Genomic DNA, 24,426 nt, shown 5'->3' on the forward strand with positions numbered 1-24,426 from the left:
GAGGATCACTTCTGAACTCACCAATGAGAACAGGCTTCCAAGAATTATTTAGTTACCCCCAGAGGAATAACCCACAAAACACGGTACCAAAATCCAAAGAATTTTGTTCCTTTCATGGCGAAAACCCAGCACAAGCACACCAGGATGAAATCCTGGGATTGGCCCCATGAAAATCCAACTCAGAGGCATTTGAGACCTTCCCACAAATAAGCAGTGCTGTGCCAACCACAGAGATCCCCAGCAAGACCACCAGAACATCCAAACGAGCCCAATTCCATGATCCCAACCCATGAATGGGCAAAACCCCTTCCTTGTGATTTATTACCTGCACAGAATCCTAAATATTTTTAAAGCACCTCTAAAGCCATGGGTGGGACATCCCTTTCTCCAGGATATGAGTCCTTTATTGAATTAAAGAAAGGAGAAGGATGATTTAATCCCAGACTTTACAGCTCTGTTGATTCTCCCTTTTCATCTTGGAGACCAAAATTTCCTATGCACAGCAAAGCCTCCACAGCTGGAAATGAATTAAAGGTTGAGGATTTTCAAGGGCCCTGGGCTCTATTGGAGAAATAATCAAATAAAGCCTGACAGATTCCACACACAGCTCGAAAATACAATTGTTTATGAAAACATAATCTTGGGAATATTAGAGACAGGCAAGCAGCATAATGGGCAATAAAAAACCCAAAATAAACAAAAAAAAACCTCTGTGCTGGGAAGCCAATTGCAGTAATTCCATATAATTCTGTCAAACCCTCTCAGCTTCTCCCAGGCTGGTGATTCCAAATCCAAGCCTCAATTCTTGATCCTACACCCAGGCTCATCCCAGTCCCAGCTTCTTCTCCCAGCACAGCTTATCTGGGGCTGGTGATCCCAAATCCAAGCCTCAATTCTTGATCCTACACCCAGGCTCATCCCAGTCCTGGCTTTGTCCCCCAGCACAGCTTATCTGGGGCTGGTGATCCCAAATCCAAGCCTCAATTCTTGATCCTACACCCAGGCTCATCCCAGTCCTGGCTTTGTCCCCCAGCACAGCTTATCTGGGGCTGGTGATCCCAAATCCAAGCCTCAATTCTTGATCCTACACCCAGGCTCATCCCAGTCCTGTTGGGAGCAGGACATCCAAGCTTCCAACTGGAGCATCTCTGGTTCAGATGATCCATGAGGGGAAAGCGCAACATTCCAGGTCCAAAGCAGTTTGGAAAAGGGGAGGAACCTTCTGGTCAGTGGTCACCAGCAAGACTGACCAGCCATGGGTCACTTGATCCATGGAACAGCCCCTGTCCTGCCATTAGAGAGAATTTATTCCCGGGGACATTTCCTTTGGATCCATCCCCACTTGAATCCCAACAGATGTTTCATTTTGTTCTCTCCAGCATTTTCTCTTTTCCATTATTTGCTCCACTGCAGCATGAAAGCTTCACTAAATTCCACCAATTTGTTTAATTAATTGCTGTTCAACAGATGACAAAAGGTCAGCACATGACAGGGTTATCCCAGGAAGGGAATTCCACTGGCACCCTGCTCTGTCATTCCCTAGGCCCATGGCTGAGCCTCCAAACCTTTTCTTCTTGTCCTGTTCCAAAAGTGATGAAGACAATCCAGGAATTGGAGTGGTTGGGAACATCTGTGGGCTCCCTGGTTGATATTTGGACAGAGAAATAATAAAAGGCAGGACAGAATTCCAGGATTTCTGTGGCAGACATACAGCAAACAGAAGGGAATACCTGACTCCACTTTAGCCCATGAGGAGGTCAGGGAAGGGGAAAGGACAGGGAAGATGGATCCAAAAGGAATGAACCCAGTTTTGGTGCTGAGCTTTTGCCCTGAGCCATGCAATCCAGGATATCCTGCCCTGCCTCTTTTCCCAGAGCAGCATCCAAGAGCCTGGCCATTCCCAGAGCCCATCCTCATCCAACATTGGCTCCACCAGCCCATCAAAACTGATTGTAAAATATAATTTATGCTAGTCAGCTCTATTTTATTTCATTTTTTCATTGAAAGAAGGTCATCATGATACGATTATGACTGTCTTGCAGATCTTATTTTCTGTACATTGATTTATGCAAGGCCACATTTCTTCTTGATTAAAGCCACCATTCAATGTGTTTAGAAGGAAACACTTCAGATTAAAATCTAACTCATTGACAGATATCAAAATACTGTTAAAAGGAGCCAGCAACAGGTGTTGAAAGCACTTCCATAAATCCATTCCTGGTTTCCTGTCATTCCTGATTTATTGATGATCATTCCACATGTTTGCAGATGACTCAGTTTATTCCTCTGGGGTGATTAATGTCCAACAAAATTCCCTTCAATGGCCCACATGTGCTCAACAGCTCAGTTGTGGACCAGGCACAGAGATCAGGGCAGCAGCACTGGAGTGGGCACACAAGGATTGATTTAAAATTGGTTTTTCTCAATAACAATCCCCAAAAATCCCATTAAGTGTCATTGGAATAACACATTTGTCACTTATTATGGATTCAGAGTGGTTATTACCCACATGGGAGGAAGTTCAGGTGGCAAAGATCATCTACAGGTGAAGGAAGGCAAAGGGGAGTGGATTTAGAAACCCCATAAACTGAGTTTTTTGTCTCATTCCCCATTTCCAGCAATAGGGAAAGGACAGGAACAGCACTATGTGGGGCAAAGCTCTGTCCATGAGGGAGCCAAGGACACAAGGCTGGATATTTTCTTATCAAGAGGTGCTTTTACCTTTCTCCAGTCAAAATCCAGTGGGGGCTGCAGTGGAGCTGAGAGGCTCAGGGACATTGTCCCTTATCCCTTGTCCCTTAGATCTGGAACCTCATGGAGACAGTGCTGGGAACACTTTGAGAAGGATTGGGATTTACTGAAACATCAGTTTAACCTGGAACACAGGGGAACACAAGGTCCTGGATCCCTGGTGGTGTTCAGAAGGGTAAATCCCATTAGCCTGGACAGAAAAATCCACATTGCAATCCTGGTTTCCTCAGAGGATCCAGGAGCTGCTGACATCTCCCATCCTAGAGCTGCAGAGGAATAGAGGCTGTGTTGGACAGGGCATCTGCTCCCTCCAGATTTCCCTGGGGTGGTGGTGGGATCAACTCAAGCTCAGCTGTTTTAAAGGAGGTTTTGGAGCAGATGATCCCTGCAAACAGGAACCACTCTGTTATTCCATGCCCTATTCCATGATTCCTCCTGCATTTACCTCCTCTGGATAAAGACTTACACTCTAATTACTTGTTGCAAGTGACATTGTTTTATTTTCACCACCTTTTATCTCCCCACAAAGCATTACAAATCCCATGCCCACACATGTGTGTGCCTGCACCCACAGATCCCAATTTGCTCTGAGTTTTATCTCCCCAGTTTTCCAGTGGTTTGGATTTTCTTGTTAAACCAGATTCTGATTGATTCCTGGTGTGCTCTGGCCAGCTGGTTCTGCTCCCCCTCCTTGTCAGCAGCTTAACAGAACAGTGATTCACGGCAGGTCAGCTGGAATTTGCTCAATTATTAACAACTTCAGGATTTTTTACCATCCCTCTGAGGACACTTCAGCCTAAGCCTGATTTGTCTTCATCTCCAGCTCAATTCCAGAGCACAAATCCTGTGAGTTCTTTGAGCTGGTGTTCAGTGCATGGAATGCCCTTTTCTGACTTCCCCTACCCTTTAAAACACTGATTTCTAATTGCATATCGAGCTACTGGGGCACCCAGTGAGTTTGTCTCCATTGAGCTGCACAAACTCTTTTCATCTTTTTCCAGAAATAATTATGCTGGTTTATCAGTGTCTATATGAAGCTTGAATTATTCCTCCTAATATGCATTAACCTGTATTTTTTTGGAGTGACAAAAATTGGCCCAGTGAAGTTACTCCAGTGATTACTGTCCCTGTTAGTTTCCAGTAATCCACGAGATGTATTTATTGGCAAGTCACTTGTGTGGTATTTCCAGAGACAGTACATAATTGAATTTAAAATGCATTCCTGATGCCTGTAAAAGCAATAAAAATGTCACCCTCTGCCTGCACATTAAAAATTCATCCCATGCAAGGAGAGGACAAATGCATAAAATGATCATTATGATGTGCAAATGGACTCGGTGCAGGAAAACCAGCCCCGTCTCTGCCTGGACATAAAAACATTAAGATATCAGAGCACAAATGGCACCATTTAGAGAACTTTTAAAGGTGCTGAAGAGAAAATGCTCCCATTAGTAGCATGACTAAGGCTTGCTTTAAAAATGGGATTTGTACCAGTATTAACAACAGTGTGGCTTCAGTGTGAAAGCAGAATTAACTCCCTGAAATAAAAACAAACCAAAACCACCATTCCATTGTTGGTGATCCTACCCAGGCAGCCACATTATGTGACTCCTTTTCTCATGAGCATTTATGAGTGTTTTAAATCTCTTTCCACTCAGGACAGAACTTCCACACTTATTTATGGCCCTGATTTCACCATGCACACAGGTGTCCTTGGAAAGCCCAGCCCAGGGAGGTGCTGCCCTTGTCCTTGACCTTCTAAAGGCTTCCCAGTGCCAGAGGGCAGGGCTGGATGGGACATTGGGAATGAGGAATTGTTCCCTGGCAGGGTGGGCAGGCCCTGGCACAGGGTGCCCAGAGCAGCTGGGGCTGCCCCTGCATCCCTGGCAGTGCCCAAGGCCAGGCTGGAGCAGCCTGGGACAGTGGAAGGTGTCCCTGCCATGGCAGGGGTGGCACTGGATAGGATTTAAGGCCCTTCCAACTAAATTCTTTCTGGGATTCTATGATTCTATACAAATCCACTTTTTTTCTGGACTTGTCATTGACACCTGTGGTACCACAGTGCTTCTTTCCTCCTCTTTCATTTTTGTCTTGGCTAAAGAACTTTCATTGCACTCTGCCCAACTCTTACTTTCTGTCTGCTCAGCACAAAGTAATTTACAGGTAATTAAGCACATTGTGAGTCATTAACTCCTCTCCAGATTCCCAGGAGGAGTCTCCAAATTGAGCCCAGATGCAGAAATTAAACCCCATCTTTTTGCTCACACAGATTAATTCTTCATAGGAGGGGGCTATTACAAATTCTTTCTCTTCCCATCTCAGAATTGACTGACTTTGGTTACCACAGCCCTGGGGTGCAGCCTTGGTCATGGAATCAGAAATCCATGGAATAGTTTAGGTTGGGAAGGACCTTAAAGCCCATCCAGTGCCACCCTTGCCATGGCAGGGACACCTTCCACTGTCCCAGGCTGCTCCAAGCCCTGTCCAGCTTGGTTTTGAGCATTTCCAGGGATTCCAGCCATTCCACCCTGAGCAGCAGGTTCAGGGCAGCCCAAGAGTGAGAAAAGAACTGGATTTTGAACTCCCAGACATGAGTCCCTAATTTTTGCCTCAAAAGAAGTGGAAAAAAGGGCAGAGCTCCATTGCTCTCCTCTTCGGTGCAGGTCCCTGCAGTTCCTCCCAGTCTGAGTTCAGTTGGAAGCTCTCAAAGAGGAGCCCCATTCTCTGTTTTCCTCAAATCAACACAAATTTAACTCTTCCCACTCCATAAAGGGGAAGATGCCAATGGTTAAAAGCCTTTCCCTGGTCCTGCTCAGCTCCTGAACCAAACTCCTACCCCAGGCTCCCATCACTGAGAATTTTCTGTGACACAGTGAGAGTCTCCGGGAGTTAGGGGCATAAAAGATAATTAATAAATAAAGATAAAAGATAAATAATCAATTTACCAAATTTATAATCTGTGGGCATTTAGTGATCAAATCAGTTCCTATTACTCAGCAGTGATTTCATGCTCAACAACAACTTCTGAACAAGATCCTCTGTTGACAGTGCCAGGGGCTATTTCCTGTAACATCTTCTTCTGTGCTAATTATTGCCTATCTTTAGATCAATATTTCTGTATCTTCATGAGGGGAGAGCACTGCTTGTGTGGGGAAGGCAGCCTGCCAGGCCTCCAGACACTCCACATAATGAGATGCACGTTTAACAGCTCTCTGTAATCACATTAAAGGCTTTGTGCCTTGTCTTTCCTGGGCTCTGCTGAGACAAAACACAACAATTACCAGGTAAAGGATGTGAACTTCACTCAGGACAGATGATTGGAGAAGTGCACATACAGAATCATTTCTAATCTTCAAGCACAGAAACAAGAATTTACCCAATTTGTACATGTTCCAAACAAATCCACCTGGCAATCTGTGGGAGCACCTAAGTTTTGGAATGGTCAAAACTGCTTGACTCTGTTGTAACAAATATTGAAACAAATATTCCTGGCTTTCCTGAGCAGCTCTTGATGAGCTTTAATTCAAATATGGGTTGGTTTTGGTTTGGAAATGACAGCTTTTGGATGAAACAGATGTAAATTCCCCTTTTATTGCATTCTCCATGGAGTTTCTTCCTGGTAAAGGTTACTGCTTCGTGCCAGAACAAACTGCAAACTGGGGGGTTTTCACCTCTTAAAATCCAAATCCAATTTCATGCCCTGGGATATTTAAGGAGGAGAATAAAGCCCATCACCTTGACTTACTGCTCACCTTGTCCCAAATTCCAGAGGACAGTTGGAATATTGGGAATGATGTGAACCACAGAGGGATGCAAAAGCCACCCCAGCAGCTGGCCGGGGAGGAGGACAAGCTGGAGGAGCCAGCACCATCCATCATCCTCTAAAAACACATCCACCACGTGCTCACTGCTCTCACCCACCTGGGTGGGACTCTGACACCACACAGAGATAACCCCAGGGAGATTAAGAGAGAGCAGATAGCTAAAAGCAGGGATAATTCAACTCTGAGAGGGAAACAACTCAGTAAGGAATGATCTGACACCCTCCCTTTACTCCACCAGTAGTTACAGAGGTTGTAGAGGCTTTCTCCAGGAAAGAACCTGCCACTCTGAGCAAAAAAAAAAGAGGAAAAGCTCCCTAAACCACCTTAGGAATCATTTTAAATACACATTTAAGCCAAATTTCTTGCTTTACCTGTCAGATTAGCCATTGATGTGCTCACCAAGCTGCAGGCATGTGAAACAAATAATTCCAAGGCAGCAACACACAGGATATAAATTGTATAGACACCAACTCACTGCATTAATCCCATATTTATACATCCTCCAGCCTCCAGTTCTGCAGAGACCTAAACACAACCTAAACACAGGAATTACCCCATTTCCTCATGAATCATGGCTGTTATCCCATGAATGGAAGGAAATATTGCCACAATATTTCCCTCACACCCCATATTGCACCCAAACAGCAAAGCAGGGGCTTTTCCTGAGCCAGGGCTTCATCTCCAGCAGCATCATTCTGTAATGTCAAGGCCAAAATTAGCTCCCAATTCCCCGCCAAGGAGCATCCAGGGGTGTCCTCATGCACATCCCAGAGGTCAAAGCAACACAGAGCTGGAGTTAATGAGCTTTTAGTTTGGAATTGTGCCCAGATCTTTACTTAGCTTGGCCTTCAGACTCTCACACACTTCACAGAGCAGATGTGCCCCCGAGTCCTGTGCTACACCAAGGTGGATCCAAAGATTGTCCCTATTTTTCCTCTTGATTTTTTGTTTTTCTGTTTTTTGGTTTTTGGGGTTTTTTTTTGTTATTATTTTCTTTTCTTTTTTTTGGTTTTTTTTTTTTTTTGGTTGGTTGGTTCATTTTTGGGGTTTTTTTTGGTTTTTGTATATAGGATATGATTTGGCTGCACTCATCAAGTGTTTCACCCGGATCACTGACAAACATTCAAATCCCTCTGTCAGAAGGGTCTGGATGAACTCATTCATTTTACACTCCCTCTGCAGGGGAAGTAATAATTCCCTTTATTTCAAAGCTCCTCAGAGCCAGCCTGTGCTATTTTGGTTTTGCCTGAACAAACTTGGCCACGTCTCCCTTCCCAAAGGATTCCAATTGGCACCAGGATCACACCAAGCTCATCCCAACACACATCTCAAGGGCTCTGTGTTGGTTAAGAGTTAACTAAAGTGACAGCTCACCAGACTCCTGATTAAATTTTTGTTCTTATTGAAATGCATTTTTTCACGACGCTTTGCCACAAGAATATAAAAATTAAAAGAATAAAATTTAAAAAAAAATTATGTCCCAGCCTTTTCCAGTAGGGAGAAAAATCCACTTAGATTAGGAAGATATGGGGTTAAGTGACAACATCAAATCTGCACTGGAGCTTTCTGATTTCCAGCCAGTTACAACCAATTAGCCCATGTGGAAGACTAACACCTTGCCTTGGCTTTTGCCATGCTTGTTTTTTACTGGCCCATGACAGGAAGGTGGCCATGGCTAGTGAATTTCTGTTATCCCTAAAAGAACTGCCACCACCCAAGCACTCCATTACTCCAAGAACTGTGGGCACAATTCCAGTTATCCCGAGTTTTCCTCTCTTCCCCAGCCATGGCAAGTGAATTTCCACTCATGTTTCAGGCCAGAGAATTTATTTCAGAGCTGTGTTTCTAAATCCCCCTTTCTAACAGAACCCAAAGTGAGTCTTTATCCACCACCACATCACTGAACTCTCTGGGAATTGGTGCCAGGAGAAAGCAGCCGTGGCAGAGGCTCTTCCCAACAAGGCTGAAGTCCTGGATGTGCAAAATGCTGGGTCTTGGTACTAAAAACCCACTTAGGAAACCCTAAAGAGCTTCACAGCAAATTGAAACTTCAATGAATCCTTCATTGAAGGATTCAGAAATGAAATGTAAACAAAAACTATTTGATGGCTGTGGAATGTGGGCTGGAGATGGTTTACCAACAGGTGCATCTTTGATTGGTTCCATGTGAATTGTTTTTACTTGGTGACCAATCCCAGTCCAGCTGTGTCGAACTCTGAGCCTGTCACAAGATTTTATAATCTTTCTTTTTAGCCTTCTGATGAAATCCTTTCTCTTTTTTAGCATAGTTTTAGTATAGCAAGTTAATATAATATAATATAACATAATATCAGCTTTTCTGAAACATGGAGTCAAGATTCTCATCTCTTCCCTTGTCCTCACAAACACCACCACACATGGTCACTTATTTCTTAAAAGAACTGCCACCACCCAAGCACTCCATTACTCTGTAGCCACAATTCCAGTTATCTCAAGGTTTCCCCTCTCCTCCAGCCATGGCAATTGAATTTCCACCCATGTTTCAGGCCAGGGAATTTATTTCAGAGCTGTGTTTCTAAATCCCCCTTTCTAACAGAACCCAAAGCGTGTCTTTATCCACCACCACATTACTGAACTCTCTGGGAATTGGTGCCAGGAGAAAGCAGCCGTGGCAGAGGCTCTGCCCAACAAGGCTGAAGTCCTGGATGTGCAAAATGCTGGGTCTTTATACTAAAAACCCACTTAGGAAACCCTAAAGAGCTTCACAGCAAAATGCTGGGTCTTTGTACTAAAAACCCACTTAGGAAACCCTAAAGAGCTTCACAGCAAAATGCTGGGTCTTTGTACTAAAAACCCACTTAGGAAACCCTAAAGAACTTCACAGCAAATTGAAACTTCAATGAACCCTTCATGAAAATAGGAGGTACTCCAAGTTACCTACTAAGTATTGATGGACACTGCAATTCCTGCTGGGATCTGAGGTTTTCTCTACCTCCACTCCAACCTGAGGCTTGGAGACTTTGGGAATGCTGTCATCATGGGCAGGAATTCAGAGATCAGCTAGAAGGGACAGCTGAGAAACTCATCAAACATTAAACATTCCCATGAGCCCTGTCAGCACCATGAGGTCCTCAAGTGCAGCCCTTGGAAGTTTAATTTTGGGTTCCTCATGACAAAAGGCTGCCAGGAAAGGGAGCAGAGCTGGGGAAGGGGCTGGAGCCCCAGGAGGGAGCTGGGGGGGCCCAGAACTGGACAGAGCCCTCCAGGTGTGGCCTTGAGCAGTGTGAGAGGAGATGTGGAGCATCTGCCTCACATCAACCCCACCACCCTCTGCCTTTCCCTGGCACCAATTAAACATCCAAGCCATTAATTACCTCTCTCCAGGCCTGCCAGCCCTGCCAAATTCCAGCCCATTTAATCATCCATCCATCATCCATCCTCAGGCAACAGTGTCCCCAGCCTGTCTGACCCCACCCTCAGCTCTGCCCTCTTCCTCAGAGCCTCTTCATCCTGGGAGGAATCCAGCACCCAGAGAGATGAAATTGTTCATTTCTGAAGCAGCCTGTCGATGATTTATTCAGCCCCAAAGCTGCATTTTCCATCAAATTAATGCTCCTCCAGAAGGCTTTGCTTGGCATTGTGGATTTGCAGGCAGGCTCCAGTTTTCATTAGGCTCCAAAGGCAGCTTAGAGACAGAGTTTTCAAACATGAAGCCTGAGACATCCTCCTCATAATTAGGCTGTGCTCAAACTTTTCCACCAGCTGTGCAGAAAAAGGCCCTTTTTTCCTTGACTTTCTCTGCCTAAGATTCCATGGATTTTAACATATTTTAGCCCAGTTTCCTTTGGAATTCTCTAAAATATTATACCAGAGACCTTCTAGCTGGTTTTCCTTCATAAACCCAAGACAGGGAACAGTTTTGCAAAGAGAAGAAATCCCAGCAAACACCACCCAAAGGCGTCTCTAACCCTGGCAGACCCAACATTCCCACAGGAGCACTCCTCCTCCCATGGACTTCCATGGCTAATCAGATGCAATCCAGGTCACTGCAGGGAAAATCAGGCATTTCTTCTTAGAAGAGATAGAAAAACACAACAGGGAAGCTAAACTTCAACCTATTTTAGCTGAAGAGAAGCTAAACTACAGATAAAGAGAAGCTAAAGAGAGTTTAGCTCTCTTTAGATGAACTTGAGCTTCCCTTTGGAGAAGTTAAACTTCAGCTAAAGAGAAGCTAAACTTCAGCCTATTTTAGCCCAGTTTCCTTTGGAATTCTCTAAAATACTATACCAGAGACCTTCCAGCTGGTTTTCCATCATAAACCCAAGACAAGGAACAGTTTTGCAAGGAGAAGAAATCCCAGCAAACACCACCCAAAGGCGTCTCTGACCCTGGCAGACCCAACATTCCCACAGGAGCACTTCTCCTCCCATGGACTTCCATGGCTAATCAGATGCAATCCAGGTCACTGCAGGGAAAATCAGGCATTTCTTCTTAGAAAAGATAAAAAAAAACACAACAGAGAAGCTAAACTTCACCCTCTAACCTGTCAAGAGATGCTCAGGTTCCTCCTTCATTTGAAAAATAATCCTAATGATAAAGACAATAATCCTCTTATCACACAGGAGCTGATGTGGTTATGAGCCAGGAAAAAGGAAACAGAGTTTGGAAGCCTCCAGCTGCATTTCTGCCCCTGTATGAAGAGTTCCTTACTTGGCCTGATCAAAAAAGCAAAATATTTCCAAGCAGACTCCTGGCCCTGTTGAAATCCTTCTCCTGTGAGGAGAGCAGGCTGTCAGCTGCTTTGGGAGGGATATTTGTTATATGAGCAGGAAAATGGACACAAGAATGGGCACTGTCTGAGTGATAACAGGCTGGATAGGGAAATAAATGGTTTTTTATGAGAAGTGTCAGGATGAGCTCTGAAATATCTGTGATTATCAAATGGCTGCACGCTGTCCAAGGGCTCCCAAAACACCTCTGGAGGCCAGAGGAAGGGGAGTTTAATGGGTCAGGGAAAACTTCAAAAAGAAGGTCAAGGAAGAGACCCAAATCATACTGATCCTGCTTAAGGTGAGCATCCTTTGCTGAGGCACTCAGGTGCAATAAGTCCTAAACCTGTGTTTATGCCTTTGCCTTGATTTCCAATCCATTGATGAGTAATCCAATAGTGATCACTGAGCAGGAGCTGAAGGTCCTTCAACTCTTCAGGCACCCTGGTGACATCCTGAGGGACTCTCTGTGTGGGGCACAAGGGGAGCACAACAATCTGGGGACATCTGCAGTCACACCAGAGAGGGACAGGGATGAACATCAAACCGCTTGGTATCTTCCAACAGTTCAGGATTAGTTTATAAATTATGGGGTAAAACCTGTTGTATTCTACCTCCAGACGTCTCATCCTTTACAATTCACCACAACTCATCATTTTTAATACTTAAATACCAAGCATGGCTTGGTACTTAATACTTAAATACCAAGCATGGCTTGGCTCCTCTCTCCTCTGCCCCAGCAAGGGAGTGAACAGCTGCCCTGAGCATTTCCTAGAGCTGATAGGTCACAGCTCCAGAGATTCTCAGCAAAATAACCCCCAAACAAGTCTTGCCCCACTATTTTGGAGCAATGTTGCCTCAGGTTTTAGCTTTTATATTTTTCAGACTCTGTGCTGCTTTAGTGTGCAGTTCTGAGCTTCACATTGAGGGATGGTGAGCTCTGTGCACAGAGCAGGGAGACAAAACAATTCCTGCTCCAGCTGGGGACCAAGGACAAATGATCCAAATCTCAGGCACAAGAGCACAAACCCCGTGGGCTGGAGAGAGAAAAACAAGGATGGGACTCCATAACCTAAAGCTGTAACTGGACAATGAACTCCAAGATGCAAATGGAGCAGAACTGATCAAAGTGAGAGACCCCGTGCCCAGGTGTCCATATTGTGCCCATTTTGGTTCACCTTGGGTGCAGCCCTGGCTGGGCTCTTGTGCTGCCCAAGGTGGATCCATGGAGGAGATCCTTTTAATAAATCCCTGCTTTATTCTTTAACCCTGTCTGGCCTCTGTTCTAGGGCAGCCTCCTCAAGGCATCCCCTCCTGAGGGAAACCTCAAGGAAGCCATGCAGGGTGTAGCTGCAGATCCCCACTCAGACATCCCACCACCTTTCAGAGCCCTGTGTTTCAAATCACTCCAGAATGTGATCAAAATATTTAATAATTGCATCTATTTTAATACTGGCAGCAAAAAGCCCCAATCTTTCACTCCAGTCCCTCCCATCACTCCACTCTTCTCCACATTTTAGCAAGCAACACAAAACAATCCCTTTGCTATGCACAGCCATCAATATTTCAATCCCAAATGATAATTTGGAAAGGATGAGTGACTTCAAACAAACCCTAACACCTCAATAAATCTCCAGTTGTGCCTAATGTTCTGCACTGAGCTGTGAAGAGCTGGAGCTGCAGAAAACACAATCTGAAGGATTTGAAGTCCTGTCACAGCCTGCTTTGCCCTGGAGCTCAGAATTCCTGGGCCAAGAGCCAGGATTGGGCTTGACTTGATGCAAAATTCCTGACAAAAGGAGTTGTCTTTCCCTGAATAGGCAGGATGTGGGATGGAACCACCCTGGAAGGCTCTGTAGCACCACTGAGGGTTGGATTCTGGGCCTGTTTGCATCAGGAGAAAACCACAGAACATTTGTTTTACCAGTGATTTCACCCTGCTGATCCATCTGTACCTGAAAACCCACTCTGCAGGTGCTGAAAAGTAAAATGTGATTCTCATTGTGGGCAAAATGAATAACTGATGGCAAAAAAAAAAAATCAAAAAAGGCAGCACTCATCCTTAAAAAAAAAAAAAAAAAAAGAAAAAAAGAGGGATTTGGAAAACAAAAATACCAAGTAAAAATAAACACCATTATTTTTAAAGGATAAAAACCAGAGGGAAAAGGCCAAGATTTAATTCCTGGCATCATATTTTCAAATTCTCAGTAGAAGCACCACAATAGAATAATCTATAAATAGAAGGCAGCAAGTTAAACCTAAACCAGGCCTTGTGCCTCTGGAGATCACAAGTGGGTCTCTGAGGGTGTTTTTTCCTCACTGACAGAATCAAAAAGGGGGAAAAGGACATTGAGGTTTTGTTCTCTTTGGAAATGTAAGGACAGGAGCTCACGGAGCACAGCAATCTTGTCAGTAAATTAGAGTTTATCTCATCAAGTAAACTCTGAGGTGAATGAAAGAGGAAAAAAAAAAACAAAAAACAACCAAAGAACAAAACCTGAAAAATCAGGGTAAACACTGCAAAATCCTCAGGGAACCAGGACTTATTCCCATGGGGTCACACCAGGGCTGTCCCTCCATTGTGCCAAGGGACAGCTCTGTGCAAAGAGGGGGGCTTGGATTGAGTGTGAGGGAGGAATTGTTCCCTGGCAGGGTGGGCAGGCCCTGGCACAGGGTGCCCAGAGCAGCTGGGGCTGCCCCTGCATCCCTGGCAGTGCCCAAGGCCAGGCTGGAGCAGCCTGGGACAGTGGAAGGTGTCCCTGCCATGGCTGGGGTGGGATGTGTTGTTGATCTTCAATGTCCCTTCCAACTCCACCCATTCTTTAATTCTATGAACTAGCAAAATTAAAATGAGATATTGACTTACTGCAATGTGTATTAACCAATATTTCAAACCCAGCTGATGCCAGAACTGAAGGAATTAATCCGCCCCTTCCATCCTGCCCTGAATCAACCAGACCCTGACCCTTCTGCCTCCTTTTCCTTTCTCCTCCCTTTTCCCTGTGGTGCATTGCCTCCAATAAAGATTTCCTTAGTTTAAAATGTGTATTGTCAATATTTAACCTCTCTCAGTGAGCAGTATCTGCCCCAGCCCCCTCCTACCCATTCCCAGCATTCACAAGGGGTTGCAGAGACTAAACTGTGGCTATCAAAAAAATTCAACACAAAAAAGCATTTAAAGAAAAACCCGAGCCTGGCTTTTTCCACAAAACAAGAAAGACAATTTTTCCTGTTAAAGGGCAGAAGGAATGGACAGTTTGATCCCATGGAGCATCCTTTCAGTTCTGCTCCATGGAACAGCAAATCCAACTCCTCCTGCTCAGCTGCTTCCCTGGCCATGCCCTCAATGTCCCCAGCACAGCCTGGATTTCAAATCACCTGGTAAAAACCCAACACACCAGGCAGACAAGAGGTGGGGCCGATCCCAGAGCTACTTTTCCATGCAGGGGACTGAAATCCCACAAAGCCTGGAAGGGGCTCACACTCTAGGGATGATCCCAGGAGGTGCGAGGGTGTCCAGAGAGCTCCTGTGGGTGTCCCCACCTCCTGCATCTTCTCACATCCAGCCTCCCTAGAATCCTTTCCTTGCCTGCCCAAGGAATTTCTTCCTTCCTGGGATTCAAGGCTGTGTTTGTGTAAGTGGGAATTTCTCCCCAGTATCCACCCCTAAAGCTCAATTCTGCCTCCAAGGTGACACCAAACATCCCTCACCCTCTCCTGACTGCTTCCAGGGCCTTGGAGGAACTGGAATTTACACCACAGACCAGAACCCGCAGCCTCTTTTAACTGAAGGAAGCTTTTTTCATTTATGAAGCCTTTTTGGGAAGAAAAAAATTGCAATATTTACTCTTTCAAGGCATTCTGATCTTATTATGTTTAGCAGGAAATTCTTGCCACAGCACAAGTTTCTCCCCCCCCAACTTTTATTCCCTGGACAAATTAATTTAACAAATAGTTGTTTCCTTAACTGAAATATTCTAATTTTAATTCAATTGAATGATTTTTAGGACTGGCTTGAGAAAGAAATCATTGTAAGCCTGGAACAGGGAATACTGCAGTGAGAAGTACAGAGGCATTTAGCACAGCTGTGACCTCACTGCACTTGCATAAGGACAAATATATTCAATTAACACAAAAAGCACAATTTAGGCTGAAAACTAGAGATGAATTCAACAAACCCCCCCTGTATAATCAGGAGTAACTAAATCCACAACACTAAATTACATTTCACTTTTCACTGCTGGTTGCTCTATGATCTACCTTGACCTAACATTGATTGAGTCACATACTGAGCTACCAAAAATCTGAGTTTCCGAGGGAGTCACTGCTCTGATTCATCTTGCAGGTTGTCTTAAGTAGCAATGCAAGATGTAACCAAAAGTATATATTCTATTACCAGGTGGGGGACAGTTCTTTTTCTTTTCCATGACTCATCCCTCATAACTCCAGGGGGATATCTTCTGTTCATGGGCCAGCTGTTAAAACCAGGTTTTCCTTCTAAAACCAGAGTTTTCTTTATCTCTTCCACAACCAATCCTCCCTCCATAAGATCTCTGCTGTTCATGGGCCATTAATTATTAATTATCTCCTGTCCATGGCCAGTGAGTGTCCCTGCATGGCTGATCCAATCCCATCATCCCATGGGGAGATGCTCCGCCCAGGGGAGGAGCCAAGCATTCCTACCTGGATCCAATCTGAGCTTTGGGACAGCCCAGCAGCCTTTGCCCAGTGCATTCCCACAGGAGCAGCTTCTGCTGCCCTGCATGGCCAGAGGGAGCCCAGGCCCATCTGCAGCAGCCCTGGAGCTGCAGAGGAAAACTCCCCCCTTGTGCAGGATCCCTGCTCCAGCAGAGCCACAGCTGGCACTGCAGGAGGGCTGAGCCCCCATGGGATGGGGCTGTGCCAGCCCCTGACACACAGGGGGACAGGGCATGGTCTGACTCTGTTTATCTTTTTGTACTATTTTATTTGCATTTTGTATTTTCCTAATAAAGAACTGTTACTCCCATTCCCATATCTTTGCCTGAGAGCCCCTTAATTTCAAAATTACAATAATTTGGAGGGAGGGGGTTTGCATTTTCCATTTCAGGAGAGGCTCCTGCCTTCCTCAGCAGACACCTGTCTTTCAAACCAAGACACAGGTACCCACAGGGATCAAAAACCAGCTGCCTTTTCCAGCCCCTCCTTGGAGCAGGCACTGCCACAGAATTAGGGCCGCTTTTGATCCCATCAAGAATCATCTGCTGATTTTGGGAAGGGAGGCATGGATTGGTTCCTCAGAAAAATTATATTCCTCAGAAAAAGGATATTCAGTTGCTCCTTGCTCCAGAAGAGTTGCTTTATGTCAGTCAGGGGAGTTATCCCAACTTTTCTTAGTGCACAACTCCTTGGAGCAAGGTGGGATTCAGCATTCCAGCCCAGGACATGTTGGCAAGGCACTCCTGGATTTCTCAGCCAGGAAATGGATTTTTCCTGTCTTTATGGTTTCTCCTGGCTTTCAGAACAAAGGATTGACACCTAAGGGTGGCCCTAAGGAGCAGCAGCTGCCCTGTGCCAGTGGGATGTTCCTGCTGGGGAAAACTCCAGCAAATCCACGGTGCCATTGGGGTGATATTCCCAGAGAGCCCTGGAAATCCAGCTGCACTTATTTTCAGCAGGATAAATAAGATTAAAACAAAATAACTAAATGAACAGCCTCACTTCACCCCCAGAAGTTTAATTTCTGCTGTGCTTTGCTCTCATGTGAAAATCTGTTATTGGAAATGGTGACAATTCTGTTATTGTGATAATGGCACAATTAGAGAGGGACTTTTTAGATTAATATCAGCAGGAAAAAATCCTGTCCAACCCCACTGATTTTTCTGTGGGCAGGCACCATTTAAACCTTTATGTTTTATTCCATTTATTTCTTAACAAGAGTATTTGCATTCATGCATTAATACAGGAAAAGAAAAAAATTCCCAAATCCCCCAAAAGCAAAGAATAAAGTCAACAATCAACAAGCTCTGTCTTTTCAGGATTTATCCTGGTTTTCATTAGAAACATTTTGAAGGAAAGCATGTTTAAAAATGAGCATTTAGTGTAGCAAATGAGATTTTAAAATGAACACTTAATGTAGCAAATGGGATCTAAAAATGAGTATTTCATGTTCCATATGAGATTTAAACTGAGCTTGAGACAGCTAAAGATGCCCAGAGCACAAGTGGAAGACCCAATGGGAAAAAACATTTTTTAAGGACCTTCCTACAAGTGCTCCAAATGGAAGAAATACTCTTCCTAAATTGGAACTGTAAGATTTCATAAAATAAATATTTATTTCATTGCCTTAGGCCTTTCTAATGAGCCACAGGTTGTGTTCAAGCAGCACAGCCACGGAGTGAGGAGACACTCCTTGATTTCCTCCTCACATCATTTGCTTTAAAATTAAAGCTGGGCAGGCTCTGCAGGACCTGAATCCAAATTAATCTTGACAGCCTTCTGGAAAATCTCTATTAAAGCTCAGAGCTTCAAAGCTTCATGTGAGCATGGGGCCTGCTCCAGCAGCTCCCACCCCAGAGCTGATCCCACACCCATTCCCAGGTTTGTTGAAAAGCTTTTTAATGCTGGAATGGATGGGTTTTAAGCCCCTTAAACAAAGCAGCAGGTTTTGTTTCCTCTCCTGAGCTGGGTTGTTGATAATCACAAGCAGAGACACCTGGAAAAAGCTCAGCCATGCTTTTCCAGCTGTGGGACATCCCCGTGGAGCTCCTGTCTCTCTCCAGGGAATCCCTGACCTCACCAAGTACCTGAGTTTCATTCTTTTCCCAGGAGTATTTCCATCCCAGTGGAATTCCAGCCCACAAGGAGAGGATGGGATCAGCCAAGGAGTGACTTGGGCAGGACTCTGCTCCCAGATCAAATCCCACTTGCATTAATTCCCTGTTCTAGAGCCACCCTCACCCCAGGGCATCAACCTCATGGGATCACCGTCCTGGTTCCTCTGGAGATCATTGAGCTCACCCCCTGCTCCCAGGGAACAAGGGCAAGAGGAACAGCCTCAGGGGGAGGTTTAGATGGGATTTTGGGGAAAATTCCTCCTGGAAAGGGCGGTCACAGCTGCCCAGTCCCCATCACTGCAGGGATTTAAAGCCATGTGGATGTGGCACTTGGGGACATGGTCAGAGATGGCCTTGGCAGTGCTGGGGCAATGGCTGGACTCAATGATCTTAGAGGGTTTTTCCAACCTAAAGGATCCTATGAATCATCTAGATGTTACATTTCATATGTATATTCCTATTATACATGGTATATAATATACATTTTAAATAATATCTGCTTGTATAAACTAATAATTCTATTAATAATTTTATAATTTAATTATAAAATTATATAATTTAATAATTATAGAAGTATTAAAATATAATTATATAAAATTATATAGTTTTATAATTAGATAATTAAATTTTTATTAATAATGGCATTATTAACATTTATTATTAATAATATTATTGTTATTATCTCCCTGAGTCCCTTTCTTCTCTAATACTAACTGGGACAAGCTGGGTGTAGTAACAGCTTAGTAATGTCTGAGTAGCACTGGGATGGCTGAAAGCCTCACAGTGGCCTGGGCCTCCCCTTCCCTACAATTCCTGACATTTCCTTCCCTTTGGGATAATTTTGGTGACACCAAACACAATCTGTTCCTTACACTGTGGCACTGGATTTCATGAAATCATGGAATGGTTTGGGTGGGAAGGGACCTCAAAGCCCATCCAGCGCCACCCCCTGTAAATGATATACAAAAAATATATGTAAAAATATAGTGATTTTTCATAGAATCATGGGATGGTTTGGAGTGGAAAGAACCTGAAATTGTTTTCTCCCCTGCCATGGGCAGGGCCACCTTCCCCTGTCCCAGGCTGCTCCAGCCTGGCCTTGGGCACTGCCAGGGATGCAGGGGCAGCCCCAGCTGCTCTGGGCACCCTGTGCCAGGGCCTGCCCACCCTGCCAGGGAACAATTCCTCATTCCCAATATCCCAGCTAAATTTCCACTCTGTCATTTTGAAGCCATTCCCTGTGTCCTGTCCCTCCATCCCTTGTCCCCAGTCCCTCTCCAGCTCTCCTGGAGCCCCTTTAGGCCCTGCAAGGGCTCTGAGCTCTTCCTGGAGCCTTCTCCTCTCCATATAAACACCCCCAGCTCTCCAAATAATCATTATTATTCATTATTGATCCTCTCCAACTTAAATCTCTGAAGGAACCTTTGGGAAAATCAAATTGAGTGAGTGAAAATTTTGTTTTTCTGTCTTTATGTTTATGTTACTCATCCAACCTGCATTGTACAGCAACCTAAAGCTCTGCTTTCCTAAAAACTCCCATTTTACTTCCAGAAGCACAAGAGCACACCCCCAGTGGATCTGAACTTGTTTAAACCCCAGATTTTTCCCTTGAAAGGGTGTTTTTTTGTAAAAACGTGTCTTTTCTGACACACTTTGAATGACTCATATGAAAGCTTGTCTCTCACCCCTCAGCTCTGGGACTCTTTGCCAATGAATAACTCACAACAGGAACAAAACTCCCCCACAGCAAAGCTCCCCCTCCTCTCAGGAGGATGGGCAAACAGCAAATAAAAATCATCAGAATAATAATAATAATAATAATAATAATCATTTAAACCGAAAGAGATGAGAAGGAAACAAATCAAATACTGCACTCACAAGAAAAAAACAAAAAAAAAGGCAAGAGAGGACGGCAGTTTCATGGGATTTTTGGATAAATAAACAAGTGCCATACCTTTTCAAAAATTCCATATACTCAGTATGCTTGATGAGGCCAGTCCTCATCATTATTGTTTGAAAACATTGCCGATCAATAGCCCAAAGTTTCACATTTACGAGAGCTGGAAAAAAACAAGACAAGGGGAAAACGTGATTAGCAAAAAAATGTCCAAATTCCTGTTGTGAACTGCAGAGGAAAACGATGTCATTGGGAATGGGGAGCACTGCAAACCAGGAAATTCAGCTGCTGGACATGAAACATGCACTGAGAGGATTGGGAAGGTCCTGGTGGATGGGGGGTTTTGGAAAGATGGCCTGGAAGCAGCTGTGAGAGGAGGAGAAATCAAGGAAGGCCAAAGGTGAGCAAGGATTTGGGGTCAGTTCATCACAACCTGAGTGATTTTGGGACACTTTTAGTGCATTATGCAGCAAAATCCATTGAGGTTTTGTCCTGCTCCCAAGGAAATTTCAAGACCCAAGCCCTGTTACACCCTGATAATGAACCACCTCCCACCTGGGGAGGTTTTGAGCCATTCTTTTCCAACTTTACTTTTTGGGTCCCTGATGAATTCCAAGATTTCTGAGTCACTCTCCAAACACCACATCCTCTTCTTCAGGGGCAAAATTCCATGGTTAAAAAAAAAAGGGAAAACCAGTGCACAGAGAGCAGAGCCCCAAAAAGTCCAGTTTTCATCTCAGCTGTGGCTTAGACATTTGCATTAGCCATAAATGCTTGAGTAGATACAGTTTATAATAGGGCTTCTCCTTAGAGAAACAATTTGATTAAAACTATTCCCAAGACCTCTACACTTGTATTAATTTCTTTTTATTTTTTCAGACAGTGAATGCAATAAATTCCATACCCATGCCCCCTTTTGACTGCAGGAAACAGCACGAAGCAGAGAGACTTTCAGCAAAATATTTACAAATACTCCCACTGATAAAATCCATGAAATGAATGGGCTTTGATTTGCTGCTCCTTCAGCTCCCAAACCTCCTCCTTAATGAGTTTTTATCCCTAACTGCATTTGCAAGATAGAAAAACCTTCAAAGTGCAAACTCAAAGATTTTTTCTTGACTTGCACGGCAGAACGGCCCTTAAAGCCTCTTCTGGTTTTCAACACAGAAACTTCTCTTGGAGAAGAATTTTTAGTTTTCTAATCAAAGCAACACCTGCAGGGCTGGGCACTGCAAAGCTCCCTGGGCAGCCCCTGCCAAGGCCTGAGCACCCTTTGCATGCAGAAATTGCTGCTGCTGTCCAAGCTGAGCCTCCCCTGGCCCAGCTTGAGGCCCTTTGCCCTTGTCCTGTCCCTGTTCCCTGGCAGCACAGCCCAACATCCCCTGTCAGAAATTGTGGAGAGGTGCTACTCTCTCATTTAATAGCCATAACACATTATTATATCCTATATATTTTAATAAAATCCTTATATATTTAGGATATCCTATATATAGGATCCATATGTTATATATATATTAATTTACATATATTTTTGCATAATATATATAAATTATATCTATATTATATATAATACATAATTATATATCTATATGCAATATATAAATTATATTATGTATTATATATTATATGTAAATATATATAATATGTATATTATATATAAATTTTATATTATGTATAAATTATAAGTATTAATATAATAATATGATATTATTATATTATATATAATATAATTAATCTAATATAATTTATAATATTAAATTATAAATATGTTATAAAAATTATATATAAATTATATATATTATATCTTTTTATCTATAATATGTAGATATTATATATATATGTGCGTATATATATGTATATATATGTGTATATATATATGTATATATATATATATATATATATATATATATATATATATATATATATATATATATATATATACACACACACAACCTCTGTGTTATATCCTACATATTTTAATAAATTCACATACCAGCCCCCCACAAGGTCCATGCAGCCCAGGAAGTTGCTGAAGTGCAGACAATGCACTTGTGTATTAATTAAACCACTAATCACACCTTATATTCTCATTTCTCCTGCCTTAATGACAAACAGCTGCTTTACTAAAGGCTAATCAGGGTAGAGATTTAAATGTCAGCAAGACCCTTTATAATCAGCATGTGCAGCATCTCCTGTTGTGCTGGAACCCCCTGTCAGGGCTGAAGAAACAGGAGGAATTCTGTGGGATTTCATGCCTTTAAAGACTTCAAAGTTATCTATTTAGGAGTGCCCTGAGATGAAAAATAAATCTTTGGGATGTGTCCCACAAATTCAACATCCACTGGGAATTAGAACAGACACAGACAGATTTCCTGGCCCATCCCTCCCCACAGAGCCTGTGCTGGATGCTGGAAGTAAAATATAAAATATCCCATTCCCTGACTGCAGGAGGCACAGCCAGAAAGGAAAATGAGAAACAAAATGATGGAAGGAGATGTGTCTCCAACAGGAGTTTCCCTTCTCAATAATCTGAAACATCATCCTGCAATCAGAGCTGGGATGCTACAATTTAAGTTTATTGCCTCTTTTACACTTTTTTTCCCAACAAAATGCCATAGCTGGGGCTCTGTTTGATCTTTGGAACAGCACACAACAAAATCACTGCTCATCCTAAAACCCCCAGGAGTTTGGGCAGGGATGCCCAAACCTGTGATTTCTATAGGGCTGCAGTTGTAGGAGCTCTCCAGGTGAGGGGACTGGGCACTGCAGAATATTTGAATTGCACATTGAAGCTACAGATTGATGGGAATTTCTTCATTTGACTTCATTTCTTCTCATGGAACCAGTGGCTGAAGATCATCAGCTCCTTTTTCCCTTCCTCACATGCAAAGGCAGTGAAATAAGGGAGGAAATGCAAAGTTTTAAGTTAAATATTTACAGAAGAGCAAGAGATTGATGGGAATTATGATTTCTGACAGGTTTCTGCTGTGGTTCAAGGGCTGAAGACAAAGGAAATGCTGCTGGAGAAACAGGGAAGAGCTGAGTGAAAATTGTCAGGATTTCCTGGGTCAGAACTGCATGGGGGTGGAGATGTTTTCATTAAAGTTTAAATTGAAATGCTTGCCATGGTTAAACCCTAATTCCTGATTGAAGCTGACTGAAATTATCTAAATCAATGATTTCAGTAAATGAATCAAACCCCTCTCTCCATCAACACGCCTGATTAAAGCAAATTTAAAAACTCAATAACCAGTTTCAAACTTCTTTTCCACAAAGAGCTATTTCCAAACTTTTCTTCCTATTTAATAACCTGGGAACCCATGAAATTATATCCCAATTGAAAGGGGTGAACAGAGGGGTGCAGAGTCCAGCCCAAAACCTGGGATATGTCCCAGCCTGTTCATCCATGTCCAGAGCCTTCCCTTCTCCAGGCTGAACAGCCCTAAATCTCTAAATAACAGGGATCTTTCATTACTGAACCTCTCCAGGCCTTAATTCTCTTTATTTTCAACACTTCCATCACACCCCCAGTCTGCCAAAGGACAAAATTTGGGCTGTTTTGCATCATTTCTTCTCGTGAACCCAGTGGCTGAAGATCATCAGCTCCTTTTTCCCTTCCTCACATGCAAAGGCAATGAAATAAGGGGGGAAATGCAAAGTTTTAAGTTCAATATTTACAGAAGAGCAACTTAAATGCTGTTGATGTTATTTAATCTGGTATATTTTATGTTAGATAGGTGGGGAAGTCCTGAATATTAAAAAATCCTTGAAATCAGAGCAGCCAGCAGGGGCATTATTTCCCAAATGAAATGCAATATTCACATGGTTCTGCATTCTTCAAGCATCTTCCCAAGTTTTTTATGTGCTCATTGAAGCCTTCCCAAGTTTTTTCAAGGATCATCAGGTGAATCATCCCCAGCCCAAGTCCTGCTGGCAGCGTTACCAGACCTGAAAATTATTATTCCTTTGCACCCCAAGCTGGAATTCATCAGCTCATTTTGCCTTTTGGGCTATTTTATCCCAAAAATTGTTTGTTTATCTGCCCTCAGGCAAAGGAACAGCCACAACTTTGTGTCCTCAGAGCTTTTTTTGGCAGACACAACATCAAATTTCCACTCCTATTTAACCCTCCTCTCACCTGGGCTGGGTTTGGCAGGGAATATTATGGAAATTAGGAAAACACAGCCATTTCCAGCTGTTTCTGGTGCTTCCTGTTTCAGGTATGAAATGATGATGAAAGCACATTTAACTCAACAGGAGGAGCACATGGAATTAATTTATCCCACCAAACACTCTGGGAATGATGAGGGAGGCTCCAGAATACAGCATGGAGTGATGGAGAGGATGCATCCAAGGGCTGGAGCAGGAATAAATTCCTTTATTCCCAGATG

General features: G+C 43.5%; 1 protein-coding gene across 3 annotated transcripts in view; it reads right to left on the reverse strand.

Moving 5' to 3' along the window:
• Nucleotides 1–24,426, reverse strand: part of PRKG1 (protein kinase cGMP-dependent 1) — a 384,521-nt gene that overhangs the window by 119,089 nt on the left and 241,006 nt on the right. For all 3 annotated transcript variants that reach the window (XM_054637121.2, XM_077183425.1, XM_054637120.2), the window contains exon 4: nucleotides 20,093–20,198. In XM_054637121.2, the coding sequence (XP_054493096.1) occupies nucleotides 20,093–20,198 (106 nt within the window). The remainder of the gene's footprint in view (nucleotides 1–20,092; nucleotides 20,199–24,426) is intronic.

This window comes from Agelaius phoeniceus, chromosome 9 (genome assembly GCF_051311805.1).
Source record: "Agelaius phoeniceus isolate bAgePho1 chromosome 9, bAgePho1.hap1, whole genome shotgun sequence".
In the NCBI taxonomy this organism is placed as follows: domain Eukaryota; kingdom Metazoa; phylum Chordata; class Aves; order Passeriformes; family Icteridae; genus Agelaius; species Agelaius phoeniceus.